Source organism: Poecilia formosa, unplaced genomic scaffold (assembly GCF_000485575.1).
Source record: "Poecilia formosa unplaced genomic scaffold, Poecilia_formosa-5.1.2 Scaffold349, whole genome shotgun sequence".
Classification (NCBI taxonomy): Eukaryota; Metazoa; Chordata; class Actinopteri; order Cyprinodontiformes; family Poeciliidae; genus Poecilia; species Poecilia formosa.
In genome coordinates this window covers 21,598-36,747 of record NW_006800288.1, presented here as the reverse complement: position 1 = coordinate 36,747, position 15,150 = coordinate 21,598, and the positions used below count along the sequence as shown (strand labels likewise).

General features: G+C 38.6%; 1 protein-coding gene and 1 long non-coding RNA gene across 2 annotated transcripts in view; both read right to left on the bottom strand.

Moving 5' to 3' along the window:
• Window positions 1–4,609: 4,609 nt before the first annotated feature.
• On the bottom strand, window positions 4,610–9,867 carry paqr7a (progestin and adipoQ receptor family member VII, a). Its single transcript, XM_007574310.2, has 2 exons — window positions 9,744–9,867; window positions 4,610–8,044 (listed from the first exon to the last, which is right to left on the bottom strand). The coding sequence occupies exons 1-2, from the start codon at window positions 9,860–9,862 to the stop codon at window positions 6,955–6,957; spliced, it is 1,209 nt and encodes a 402-aa protein (XP_007574372.2). The 5' UTR covers window positions 9,863–9,867; the 3' UTR covers window positions 4,610–6,954.
• Window positions 9,868–13,763: 3,896 nt separating this feature from the next.
• Window positions 13,764–15,150, bottom strand: part of LOC107833236 (uncharacterized) — a 4,922-nt gene continuing 3,535 nt past the window's right edge. Inside the window, exon 2 of the long non-coding RNA XR_001658953.1 lies at window positions 13,764–14,526. This is a non-coding gene — a long non-coding RNA (uncharacterized LOC107833236). The remainder of the gene's footprint in view (window positions 14,527–15,150) is intronic.

Here is a 15,150-nt window from a genome sequence, read left to right as displayed (position 1 = left end):
CCATAATATCTTACTGTATACAGCCATCAGATTTTACAGGAGGAAAATTTTTGTACATACTTTTTGTTTAGAAATTAAATATATGTTCAACTAAGACATATTAAATTAATTGATTAATTAATTAATTGGTTAATTAGTTATTGAATTCAAATATTTAGGTTCTCATTTAAGTAAATATTCATATATTCATGAATATATGAATTTAATTGAATTTTGCCACTAAACATTGTGCAATATGGAAGGTTAAAATATTAGGTTCATGTGATGCAGGTGAATATCATAAATTAATGCATACCAAGTTTAGCATCATAATCCACCTCCTATCTACTACATAACTTTTTCCAAGCATTCTTACTATGTGAACTTTTAGAAGAACAGCTCTCAGCAACAGCCGGACCTTCCTCTGGAAACAGATTAAACGAATCAAAAACCAAGTGAGGCTTAAAATTGCTCAACAATTCAGCGTGAAATTTACGAGTAAACATGATCCTGCCCAATGAACCCCCCAGCCTGACCTTTTCCAGACATTTGAACTGTAATTGCACACATAAGTGTTTCAGGCACCGCATCAACACAATGACAAATATCCGTGAAGTGCTTTCTTGGTTTAATGTTTTGCAGATTTTTATTTTTTTTTTTTGCCTCATTCATTTAATGAGCTGAAATGAAATGTAAAGATCAGAGGTGAGGCAGGCGGTCTGACTCCCACTGTGAGTCACAAGGGAAGAATTTGGGATAGAGTCCAATATTCCTGTAATTCAGCTGATTCAGGAATTTAGGTGAATAGCAGAGCCTAGCCTGTATGGGTCGGGTCATGCCAGCAAACAGAAGGACAATTACTATAGACGGCAAAATCTGACTACCTTTTTCAATAAATACATTGCTTCAGGTCTACTTTTAACAATGCAAAACACATGGAGAGCAATAAGACAATGCTATGTCCAGTGTAGTAATATTCTCATCAAACACTAGGGGGCAGCAGAAGGCTATTTCTTCCAAAACTGTGACTGTTAAATGAAAAAGTATTACACCCCTTTACAGACTGCTTTTGGGTCTTTCTTTTTTTCAGACTAAGATCTTCAAACTACTGATTACAAATTCAGATTTTATTTACTGAGGGGTAAAAAAAACAATCTCAAATCAATCTAACTCTATATAAAGTTGCAAATTCATCACTGACAACATCAAGTAGATGAAAAGGTCCAAAATGCAACAGTTCAAGGGCCAATTTACAGAAATTCAAGATCAGATGAGAAACAAAGACATAGATATTTATCAGCGTGGAAAGAATTTTGTTGCCTCCAAGTCTTTTAGACTGCAGTGAACCTGAGAGCCGTTATTCACAAATGAGAAAACCACAAACAAAACCACAAACAATATTCAGGTGGCTGAAGGCCTCCAGAATATCTTCAGGAGTAGAGAAATTACTCCAAGGAAGCACCCACGACCCAACCAGGAGGCTGAAGGCCTCACTTGGTTTGTGTTTGTGATTCAATAATAAGAAAGAGACTGGACAGGACAAAAATCCCATCCATGGAAGGTTTTTGCACCATAAATTCAAATTACATTAAAATTCAAAAATATTTTATTGATTCTAATGGAAAATTAAACATTGTTGTAGCTCATTAATCCAGATTCTTCACACATACAAACACACAGTTGGGCAAAACTAAAAAACACAAAATCCTTTTGTCGCATTTTCCAGAATGACATCTTGATGATCCCAAAGATTCATTAGTCCACAGATTACAGAAAATAATAGTCCTATAACACGGGAGCATGTCGGGAAAGATGGGTAGAAAACGGTAGTTTCCAGGCTAAATCGGGAAACTTGACAGGTGTTTTACATGTGACTGAACACTTACATAGCATTTTATGAAAAGTTTTTAAACCAGAAAAAAAATTGGTTGCAATTGGAACCAAGAGTTGTGCTCCCTACATGGAGAAATGTCGGTCATCAGTTTGTGGCCTTTACCTCAAGCACACTTTAGTTATGTTGCTCCAAAACACACCAACAAGACCTCCTCTGAATGGTGATCTTAGAAAACTTTTGATAACCGTTTCACAGAAAATAAAAGCATTTAGTAGTAAAAACACAGATTTAGTCTAAACTGGACATCAAACAAAAGGAACCAATTTCAGCTCTAGAACCTTCCTTGCCACGACTTATGTTCACAAATTCATAATGTAGCAGGAAGAATTCAACATGCCCTATAATATATCCTACAAGCAACATCAGCCCTCCTGACAAATGCTTGCATAATTGCCAGTGGATACCCTCTTGTTAAATATTTACCGAGTTGGACCCTGCCATCGCTTGATATGGATAGAGTTCACTCGCCTACTTGGGAGTTGGGAGGGAACCTACTGGAAAGAGACAGTGAGTCTATCTCCGGTTCAGCTCCGTCTTTAACTCCAAGCTACTCAAGCAACTGCAGTTTCCACATTGGAGCCACAACTTACCAAACCAGAACCCTTTTAGTTAGAAGAAGCATATTTCTTTCTGTTGGAGAGTTAACTTTACAAACCTTTGAAACTGCGACCAATTTGTTGTATTGGCTCGTAACATTCTGTATAGTGAAGAGTGAGCATCTGCTTCTGGAGTAGGAAGAGTTTAAAAAGCCCACTGTTGTGAGCCCATAGTCTCAAAGAATCTGGAGAACAAAAGTAGCAAATAGTGAAGTCATTTTAGGAAAACTCTTGGAAAATGTTAAAAAATTCTAAGATTTTTCTTAGAATTTCACCTCTATTAGATAAATGTTTTTCACAAAAAACTTTAGGCCTCAAGAGAGCTCCTATAGTGAGCCCTGTCCAATCCGCTTTAATTGAACTGTACTTTGCCTAGAAAGTCCAGTTTGTTTGGGGAAGTGTGAAAAAGCAATCAAACTCTGACGCGGACCAAAAAGCAAACTCTGGTGCATCTACCCAGGCCTCAGTTCGGTTGAAGTCAACTTTGGTGTGGTTCGACAGCAGAAAGTGGATAATGCTGCAGGGCATTCTGGTAAAGTACAACCAGAGTTAACATGTCAAGCACTAGCAGAAGAAATGGCTAGTGTTTTTCTGCCAAAGACAAAAGAACAATCAGATGCTACTCCATTTTTGTTCACATTCTGTAAAGAAGGAAATTGAACTGATTGTAATTCAGGTTTTTGTGTTGATTCCGTCAGGTTCATGCTGCAGCGCCACCACAGGCAAGGGGGTGAACAGGTTTTTTGAAGGGTTTGGTCCGTGGGACACAGTTCAGCGTGAAAGCTAATTGCACCAGTTGAAAATGTAACAAATGTTACACATTTGGTCTCCAATCGAACCAAGTCTACCGGTGTATCAGGACACACCTTATGAGAGTCTTGAGCATGAAAGTCTGTCAGAAAATGGGTATTTTCCTTAAAGCGGACAGAAATGTTCCAACAGCAGGCACTGTTCCTCTGTCCTGTTTGGTTTTCCTTCGTCATTTTATGTTGGCCATTTTGCCAGTCTAAACAACCTTATACAAGTAGACAATCAGTGAATTGCAGACAGCTGAGTGTCCACATCAACATCAAATAAATGTTGTGCTCTGACAAATCAATGTAATGATGAGGCTGTAAAAAAAAGTGCAATCAAACGTGTGGAAAAAGGCAACACCTTCTTTAATGGTCCACTGGAACCTGATGTGAAGCTTTTTCAGCTGTTCACAGAAGGCTGAAACTGCTGCCTGGGTTTTGACGTTTTATTGTTACATCACAGCTGAGGAGAAAAGCTAGATCAGTTGACTTAACGTGAGCCAACAGCCATACAAATAGCCTGCTACAAAGTTGCCATGGGAATCAGGGAGGGATCAGAAAACATTGCTTTTAGAGGAAATCACCTGGGTGATGGATACAAACATTGCATTCCTGATCCCCCACCTCCCTCCATTTTTCCAAAGGAAACTTGACACAAATGGAAAGCCACCTAACCGCTCAAACGTAACAGACTTTCAACCGTTATCAAGTCCATCACATCACTTTCAAAAGCTCTCTGTAAAATATGCAAATAACTGAAAGGCTGCTTACAGTAACATTGGATTTGAGGTTACCATTGAGAGCAATTACCAGCAACTGAGTTTAGAAAAATCTATGAATTTTGGTATTTGATTTGTATCAAATGATAATTACAGCTTAATTTTCTAAACAAATGAGTCAACTGAAGTTTGTAGAACAAGGCTGCATGTGTGTTATATTGCATTTTAAAGATTGCAGTGACAATGGCGTGTTGAAAGGATGTTATGTCTTATCTCACCAGGGCTATAGTAAAGGTCTGCTGTACCTAGAAAGATCTCTGAACTTAATACTGAACATGCAGCTTTCTAGATCTGATAAGATTATTTTCTAAAATATTATGTATTATTGTGGCTATTCATTATTTTCTTGGCCTAGCCATTGTACACCACAGGCTACAGGAGCAAAACAAAAGAATCCATCAGGCAGTCAGGGAACCAGTCCAGACATGTCTTATGATCTCAGAGGAGAAAAGAACCAAAGAGTTACGTAGTGATTGAGAAAGAGGAGCTGGTGGTGAAGAGATGAGCCCTTAAAAGTCAGATGAAACCTCACGTTTGTAAAACAGATGCAGAGTCAACACAAAGCACCACAGTGTATCTGAGTTTTACTAAGCACTCAAGGGAAACAGAGAAAATACAAAAGGCACAGTACAGCTCTTTAGACACTATACAGGTTGTAATATGTTAACAAAACAAAGGCATGTTTATTTTATAATACAATAAATCCCTCATGACCACGACAGGAGATAGTTCAGGAATTTTGAAGTTGTTGTTAATGTCTGCCCTGCAGAATGCAACTGGTGTCTTGAGTTACTGTCGATACCGATGAGTTGTTTCTGAAGGCTGAAGCTAACATAATAATTTGGAGTTCCATGGAAAAATCTGTGACTTCTGAACGGCGAATACACGGGGGTCCAATGTAAACTGGACTTCTACTAAATGAGGACACCAATAGAGGAATCTACTGAAGATATAAGCTTTTTAACTTCTTACCAGATCTGACTTCAAAAGGCCTCAACAATCCCCTCCATGGCAAATACATTCAATGTTGGCAGAAAAAAAATTCCATCTAAATGACATGAAATTGTAATCTTCATGGAACAACGTACAAACACTCACAAATAAATAGTAGGATATAAACCTCAGATTGACAGTGGAAAACATTTTAAGGTGCCATTTCAGAGATTTAAAACCGACATCGATGAAACAATGAGAGCTTAAATCCTAAAGCTTCAGATTCACGTGATTGCCCACCTCACATCATCTGATGACGTTGTGTGAAAAACAGGGGAAATGCCTTTTTAAAAGCAACATTCAATCAGTGCTGCCTTATTAAGACTGACAAAAAAAACAGAGCATTAACTTCTCAGAGCAAAACAATTTATTTTCAGCTTCATCTTTTTCAAGAGGAATGTTGCATCTCTGCTATCATTTGATCATACGCTATACTTAAACTGATCAACATAAAAACTAAAATATAGTGTCTGCTATTGTTAAAAAAAAACGTTTACATTTAATATGCTAGAAATAGCTAAAGGACCCAACTGGATTAGTCTATCAAGACTTAATTTTGGTGCGCATACCAGTGATGTGTTTCTAAATGATTTCAGTCCAAACACCAGAGGCAGAGTGGGCAGCATCATGTTTGGAATCGAAATGTGCATCAGACTGATGCTACTGATGCACAGTAGCATCAGTCATTAAAAACAGAATATGAAGGTCTCCATAGAGGCTGCATTGAATATCAGTTAAGAACATAAACTGATGGTGGCTTATAGGAGTCACATACAGGGTTTGTGGTTGCATTGTATGATTAACATTTGTTCCTCCTTCATCTGCTCATGGTAGGAGGTTAAACTAGGCAAGTCATGCAAACAGTGTTATGCAACCCTATGTTCAAATCTTTTCCACTGGTACGCACGACTTGATCTAGCTCAGCTTGGATCTACTCGATGTTACTAATGAGTATTAAAGTTCGAAATTAGCACGACGTGATCTGTATGTGACACCAACACAACACGAGCAGAAAAACAATCTGCACCTTAAATCACAATCTATGGTGTTGCTTTCAATGTTGCCATTTTCTCTAAAGTTCCTTAAACTACGCTCAGTTGCATTGTGGGTCTTTACAAATGGCAGTTCTGATTATTGGAAGGGAATCACTCTTGTGACACAACCAGTGACTCCTCAGGGTTTCACCCAGTGTATTGTAGGCTAACACAGGTTTACAGTTGATGCATTGAACTTGGGTTGAAGGCAGGAGCGAGGACCAATTGTATCGCTCCCGCCCCCTGTGACTTGGCCTCCTGCCTAAAGTTTTGTGCGGATCACGTGCGCCACCTTTCAATCAGAGGCCAACAGTCTTCTGATGTGTTTTCAGTACAACTCCACACACTTAGCATTCCCAGAAAAGTAACTATTGAAAAAAGGGTCGGTATCACGTAACCATTACTAGTGGAAAACCTAGTAGAGCCAAGTTGAGTCTTGCTGAGAAAGTGTTAATGGAAAAAGACCATTAGACTCCATTTTGGTCCTGTAACACTCCCAAATCGTTCTATGATACATGCTCTGTGTCTGGTGACCTTCCATTGCTGTTTTGAACAGACATTCTGGTGACTAGATAGTGATGCCACCCATCACTTTTCTACATGTGCACCAAATTATGTCCAAATAGGATCATCCCTTCAGAGCATTAAACAAGCTAAAAACTCAACAATGGCAGCTGCACAGTTCCTATGTTTAGTCATAACAGTACAGTACAGTGGCGATGTAATGAGGCAGTGATATCACTGTTTTATAAATAAGTTAAAGGAATCACAATGGAAATGCACACACAAAAAACATCCTAGTCCAGTTTATTAGTACAAGCAAATCCCTCCAGATATGTTGTTTTCTGTTAGGAAAGGCACTATGATCCCAAGCTGGCTACTTCTTTATTTTAACTTCATCTTGAAGTCGAGAACATGTTTAACTTTCCTCAGCATGAAGGCAGTGATCAGTGCACATCCAACCAGTGTGAACACATACAATCCCACAAAGAGAGCAGCATCGCCACTCTCATGCAGACGTAAATAAAGTTGCCTTCGGTGCACATAGTCCAAGTAGGAGGCGTGGATCTGACAGAAGGTGCAGCAAGAGAGCAAAACATGGAACACCTGGTGACTTTGGCCCACAAAATCACACCGTCCAGGCAGGTAGTGCTCCAGCAGGGGGAAGGTGAAGAAGAAAGAGCAGCTGAGAAAGAACGCCACCTGACCGAAATGGTAGGCAACCGCCAGATCATCGTTGGACCACAGCAAGAGTCTCTTAGCCACAGGGCTGTTATCCCACATGTAGGCCAGCGCTGAGGGGACTACCTGGCACACCTTACGCACCCAACAAGGTTGGGTATGGTTGCAGTATTTCCCATAGCAACATCCTAGACAAGACAGACAGCTAAGGATGGTGGCAGTAGGCATGAAGAGTCCTTGCATGCTTCTGTGCATGGTCTCATCTACTGCATAGTAAAAGTGAACCACAGCACTGCCGTACTGGTACTGCGCTACCCCAACATAGTCAAGAAAGTAGAACAAGTAGTGACACATCTCAGATTTTCCACCCAGCAGGTGAGCTAATACACTGAATCCTGAGTAAGTCAGGGAAGACAGCACAAGGATGAGCAAGGGCCAAGAATGACGGTCGTTGACAAAGTCCACCGCGTCTGTAAGTTGGCGAAGCTTAACTAGAAGCAATAAAAAGGCAAGCAGGTGAGTCCAGACATTTAAGGTCTCGTTATGGCGCTGGAACAGGGACAGGAAGTAGTAGCGCCAGCTCTGATCGAGTGGTCTATAACCCGTGGAGACGTAGCGTTCCCTGAAGTAAGCAGGAACCTCGGAGTCTGTGACGGTGCCGGGCATGGAGGGCGCTGCCTCGGTCAGCAGTCGGGGTACCTGCCGGATCTGCTGCCGGCTGATGAACACTCGCCCAATGCTTTCCATTACCATGGTCGCCATGGCTGCTTGTCCTGATGACAACAGGTGGACGCTGCAGAAATGGGAGTCAATGTAATTTATATAAACACACTGATGTCTGCAACCTGAGGCTCCAGAGTCACAAGTGGCTCTGAATAACTGGTTTAAAATGATAATCAGCTGATGTTTTTAATAAATCTTTAATAACAAATACTAGAATAAGCATATTTTTTCCACTTAATTTTATTCCATGACAGGATCACACAAAAAATACTAGAGGCATTGTTTTTTTTTATCTATTTTTTTTTTTATTCAGTTAGAAACTCTGTCCCTTTTTTCATTTTCATTTTCAATACATTTCAACATCCCACAGAAGGAAATGTACCCATCTTCTGTTCTGCTAAATTTTTATGTTTTCTTTATCTTAAAATCTAAATATAGACATAAAATGGGGCACTTTAAAAAGAACAAATTCCCTGAAGTAGACATTTATCAAGCAAAAATTACATTGTCTTTTAAAAAATAAGTTTTATTTAGCTGCACTGAAGTCAAATATGGCTCCTGGATTTGAAAAGGTGGCTGAGCCCTGCCCTAGAGTTTATTTCCTGCCACATATATTACATAAAGCTAATTACAATTTATGATATTTATGACTTTGTATTTGAAAGCTGTTCTACCCTCTCAACTTTATTCAAATTATAATCACAATCTTTTTATTGTAATTTATTGGAATTCTTTGTGAACGACTCACATATTTGTGCAGTGGAATAGAAATGAGACATGGTTTTCAAATTTATTAACAAAGAAAAAAGTGAAACTTGTGGCAAAAATGTATATTCATTCCCGAGTCAACCCTTTACCAAAGATTCTTTGTTGGATTTAGGTCTGGACTTTGGACACTGTTAGTGTAGATTTATCACATTAAATCCCATTCAACATTCAAATTTGTGGTTGTAACATCATAAAAAAGATGGTGTGAAAACTTTGACACAGCGCTGCAAGCTTGTATGCATAAAGATAACACTAATGAATGCTGTCTAATGAGTATGCCAACCATCCTGCGTATCTTCTGAAGTCATTCCCCATTTTAATTGGCTGTCAGACACTCCGGAAACTGCCTGATAACCCTGTTATCTCTAATGCCACCACTTAACCCCTCCTAGAGACCCCAGCTGATGGAAGTCGATCGCTTACATACCCATCACTGCGGTCTCCATGGTTACCACTTTAGGATCAGATTTTCCTTCGGGGTGCTTAGTTATTACTTTTGCTCATAAGAGAATTTTGTGATAGAATTGTCTGTCGTAACAGCGGCTTAGGGGTTGCTATTGTTGCACGCAAACATTTAGGTGTCACGGAATCCATATTTCTCAAAATTGGACAGAAAATTATTACGTTTTTCAGCCTTGACAACCTAGCTACCAACCGATTCCAACTTTAAGAGAATCGCATCCTTTAAGTAGATGTTGAAAAAATAAATAATTTCAGTTAAAGAAACAAGAAAATTGCAAACAAGCCCCTCTGTATGGCCGCTACTTCGCTTTTTACCGATTAGTTTTCTTACTTTTCAGTCAGGAGCATGCTCGTGCGTGATAAAACAGACCAAGTGCCGTTAACCCGTGCGAGGTGTGCCACCACATTTATGGCACTTTAATGACTGTCGAATAAAGAAAGACCTGTGAAGTTCAGCCATAACCCACTCGGTAAATTATAACAGCTACTAAAACGGTAGGTCCTGTTTAACAGAGCTAATTAAATAACGACATTTTTACCTTGTTGTGCTTATTTCCGCTGCAGACTCCTTTTTATCGCCTTCGCCCAGCGGTAGACAGAAGACATTGAACAGATTAAGTCGTTTTGTGAGAATTGTGCGCCAAGCTGCTTTCAACATACTCCCGGAAGTTCCCTTACCTTTCTGCAACGATAAAAGCACAAATTTCTCCCTTGTTTTTCTGTCGTTCGTTCTCGGTCCGTTTCTTAAACAAGCTCGTCTTTTGGCGTTATTATGCCATATTAACGTTTTTAAACAGCGGAAGAGCAAATTTAATTTAGTTGAGGAAATTGTAACACCTTATTACATTTTTTTCGAGAAAAGTGTTTGATTTTGAAAAACACACCGGAAAAGGTAATCTACTTGAGTAGCGGGAGAAGCAGGAAGAAGGATACGAAATGAAATAACTAAAAAACTCCAACTCGAAATAAAACACACTCCTTCATTCATAAAAAATATACCAAAACATTCTACCTCTGAATTGACTATTTAGTGCTGTTTCTGAAGCCTAAAAATAACTCGAATAGCATTTAAAGTTTATCTAACCAACTAATTCAAGTTTTTAAAACTTCAGTAATATTAAAAATAACATTCAAACTCAAAGTCCCAGCTGATGTCTGTGGTTCAGGGCATTTCTGCAAAGCAAGTGAAAACATCCAGTCTTTGTGGGTGTGGAGTGCTGCTAACATTCTTTGTGAGTGACTGTGTGCTGTTATGTTGTCTACAGTTTACACATGTAATAGAGTACATCATACAGGCAACAAGACACAAACCTCAAAGACCAAATTGCATAAACAGAAAATGATATTGGTTTTGCTTATGTTTCTGAAATCAGGAAATGGCTCAGAATTTTTTGAATTCCATGTTCCACCCCAGTAGAGGTTTGGTTTCCTCTCCGACATCTTTCCAGTAGTTTGGAATCTCTCCAAACTACAGGAAAGACTTGGTGTGTAAATATTTATGCCTGATGCGATTGTGAAATGAGGCTCTACTGATTGAACACAAGTGGAGGCATCCACTTGATAATTTACACAATAATGTTTTGGCTGCATATATTAAGAGAGGACAGAGTAGGCTCTGATGAGGAGCAACAACTATTTATTTATTTAATATACTTTGCTTTTGTCCGTTTAGAACTTTTATGAGTTGGTACCATTTACCTGCTGGCTAGGAAACTGGTGCATTTTGTTGTCGTGGTTGGCATTCCACCTGAAGAGATGGAATGCCAGGGCAGCTTGGACATGCCCTGGATGCTTCATCCCCAGATAGAGAGATACAGACACCCGCTCTGAGCATGTGACCGAGGTAAACATAAAGTTCTTCCAATGACATGAAAAATTTGGCTGAAAAAGTAACAAATGAATCAGAACATAGTAGGTATTTAAGTGGTTAACATTTAAGTGGTTAACAGGTAATGAATCTCTGTAAAAGATTCTTACTTAAATCTTTCCATTTCATGCTCATTGACATTGATAATACACTCCACTTTGTTTTTATGACATGTAATCATCATACATTTCTGTATGCAAGACTTTTTAATACCTTTTTATGACCATTAATGAAATTTAAGACCTGTATCGTGACAGAAATTTACAGAAGAAAATTGCATATGTTGCTATGTTCTCTACAGCCTTACCCCACAGAATGACATCAGATTGACATAATGCTTTTCAACCCTCAAAAAGTTCTCAAAGACGCTTTAAAATAAGCTTTACCCAGCCTTCCATGGGTTGGTTAAATAACCATTGGTTTTGCCATTGGTGAGCTAATGGCAAAACCAAACATCATCCAGCCAACTGAACATAAGTGTAACAGCATAAACTATGAGCTCACTGTAAAAACATTATTTGTCTCTGTTTAAACCCAGAGCTTTCAGGTTTCAGTTCATCACTCCTCCCCTGTTTATCTCACATTTTGACACTTCCTGTTACCAACTGCGCTTGCATAGTAAGATTGCACAGGGTATTGGGCTGCTCAAAAAGCAGCCCAATACATTTACTAAAAATGGATGTATATGAGAGAGAAATGGATAGAAGGAGCAGAAGTATTGAAGGCACAGTAGATGGACTGCAGTATTTTCAATCTCGTCCAGGCCTGGTTCATTAGCTCATCTCTTTTACTGATTCTATTGAACCTTATTCCAACAGCAACAACTGATTTTCACTGGTTCATTTTCAGCTATTTTTCATTTAGAATCGTCCTTTTGTCAGTTTCAAGACATTTCAGTGATCGCTGTGTGTTTTGTGGTCATTAGCAGAAGGGTACCAACAATTATGTCCACACGTGTATGTCCAAATATATTGCCACTTTGGCTAACATTATAAAGTGGAAGTTACTTGTGGGTGACACAAATTGACTCTTACATACAGTGCAAAAACTATTTTAATTGTGATTCTATTTCTTATTTTTAAACATCTAAGTGCGTAAGAGAGAAGAAAACATTAAATATTTCAATCTAGTTTTTGTAGAACATGGATCTGTAGCTCATGTTTGATCCAAAATCTAAGAAGGATCTCACACGTTTGCCTTTTTAGAAGAAAAGCTCACAATTTTTGGCATTTTGAGTCGGTTATTATAAGCCACAAAAACAGGATATGGGCGATGCTGCACCTTATCAGCCGCCAAATTTGTACCGTTCTGAACGGCATTTCCTGAACAAAAACACATACATACAGACTGAGGACATGTAGAACAGAAAAGTGGACATGTCAGAACAGATAAACCGCATGAAGGTCTGGGTCCTAAACTTGCTTAACCTGTTTTAAGGTCAATGGAATGTTACTAGTGTCATCTTCAGAGTGTCCACATAGGGGCAGTGCTTCCTCTTGCAAAAAGCTCAGCTTTAGTTGGACTCCATTTAACATAGTAATTGTGATAGCAGCACTGGGATGTAGCGATTTTTAATGATATTTTTCCGCTCATGCTAAAGAATAGCACAGGGAAAAGATTCTTCTGGGATTGTCTTTGTTGCAAAATGTGTTTATTGCCAGAAGATGATTTAAGTAAATCATGGTGACGGTTTTAACAAATATGTCAAACACATTTTTTTCTTTTTAAATAAAAGTGGCATACTGCAGCTTTAAAGCTGGCACTGTCTTATTTAAATTTACACAACTTGTTCCTAATCTTTGCTTCCCAGCAGACACTCAGCAGATAAAAGACAAAAAATAATAATAGATAAATTAAATTAAATTAAATTAAAATAAAATAAAAAACAAAGTGTTTTGCAAAGTGAAAATCGTGGTTGAGATGTTATTGATGTAAATTCATGGGTAAATCAGCGAATACAGTCTGCTGCCAATCAAGTCGCTAGCACACAATACCCAGCCTGGTCTCATTTACACCACACCTGAGATGGCTCCAAAAAACAGGGAAGAACTGTGAAATATTTTTAAATGGAGAAGAATCTGGTCAGACTGACTGGGGAAGAACTGATTAAAGCCACTGACATTGAGAAGAGACTCTTGACTACCCCTAAGTATATCACATAACCCCGTCTTTTAAATCAAGACTTAACATAAACTTCATATTTTTTCCAGATGGTCATATTATTAACTGTGTATAAATATTGGTCAAAATAAGTATTTGATACAGTTCTAATTTTTTCAAGTTACTAATTAATCACTTAACAACTATACAATGTGATTCTTAAGATTTGTTCTTGATCTCACAGGTGAGGTGAACCTGTGATAAAAGTACCTCTGCATACTACATACATGGTGAAACATGAAAAACTGAATGTAAATTAAATTATTTTATGACTGAATCTTTAAAAACTTTAATGTTTTAAAATCTTCAAGCAAATTCAATTCATTGACCATTTCTGTAAAAAAAACAAAATCACGTTGAACTAATATTCACAAAAAGATCTCTGCATTTAAACAGATCAAGATTTTGTTGAAAGAATTTTGAAAACGTAATGTTCTGCATTGTTTCTCTATGAAGCACAATAAGAAGCTTTGCTGTTTGAGTTAAAACATGTCATCATTACAAAAGTGAGGACAAGGTTGGATCAGGAAGCAAATGTGTAAAGTCGTTGGACTTTGCTTTATTTCATAGAATTATTGCATAAATTCTGTAAATAAATCAGCATTTATATTCTACAAACGTTCCTGTAGAAACGTTTGGCAGAGAAAGTTCTGCTCAGCTTTAAAACGACAGTTCTGTTGGCTCCCCCTAACAACACAAACGGTAACTTTTCGACAATTATGTTCGAGATATGCTTGCGAAAGTTCAGAATTCGACCCCCTGTTCCACTCGCGAGGCTCAGTAACAGCGGAGCCAAACCGGGGGCCCCGCAGACACTTGGCATTTTGCTTTTCAAACCCTTTTGACTGAAAAGAAGAAGATGTATCTAAGTTAGACTCCACAAAGCAGCCCATCCTCTGGCCTAATTGGGTTGGATGGCTCAGCAAGATATCGAGGTGGCATTTTGCCGGAGAATTCCCCCAGGTTCCGCGCCTGATGAGCTCGCCCCGACTTCGTTTATCAATGTCTCCCAACTTTTGCTGAGTGGTTTGTTTTTGCTCTTTGCACACTTTATCACCTGTCACATCTAATGGGGCCCACTGTGGAGTACATGGGGCCACAGCAGATCCCTTGGGTTCATCTCTGCTTCCAGTTTCCATTTGCCACAGATAGCTCGATAGTTGGAGATCCTCCACTTCGCAGCAGACTGCTCACTGTGCTGGCGTGAAAACACACTTCATCTGCTGGATGGGGATCCGATTGGAGCTCTCCATATTGAACTTCTGATGGTAAAAATAGATCTGTGCAAACTGAGGCTAAAAAGATGGCCGGCAAACGGAGATTAGTGAAAACAAATACTAGATGAACTGTTAAAATTCACTGTTGACTTCAGTTCTGACTTTAATCTAAAACCTATTAATTGTTTTAATCAAGATAGTTTAGAAAGTCATCAGTAAATGATTAAAAAATCTTAAAATGTTAGTTCCTAGGGGGGGGCATGTTACAGACAACCTTGGTGAAGATGGCACAGCAGTGCTGGCACTTTCTGCGACGGATGAGAAGGGCTTTCCTCCACCCTTCCATCCTCCACCTTATACACTGTTAAAAAAAGTCTCTGTAGAATTTACAGTAAATTACTGTCAGCAGGGTTGCCAGCCAGTGACTGTAATTTTTTTTTTACAGAAACCTTACTGTAAATTTCTTAGTTTTACTGTAATTTTATTGCCATACATTTTTACTGTGATTTTTATTACAATCTTTGTCATTTTATTAGTTGTACTGTAATTTCATGACTCTGGCACAGTAATTATGTTACATGGTTACCGCAATTTCATTGTACTTTTAAAATGATGGAATTACAGTTATGTACAACTATCGGCCGATAACCTGTCTCTCTACAACATGCAAGCTCATGTCAGGCATCATAGCGGCTAAGATAA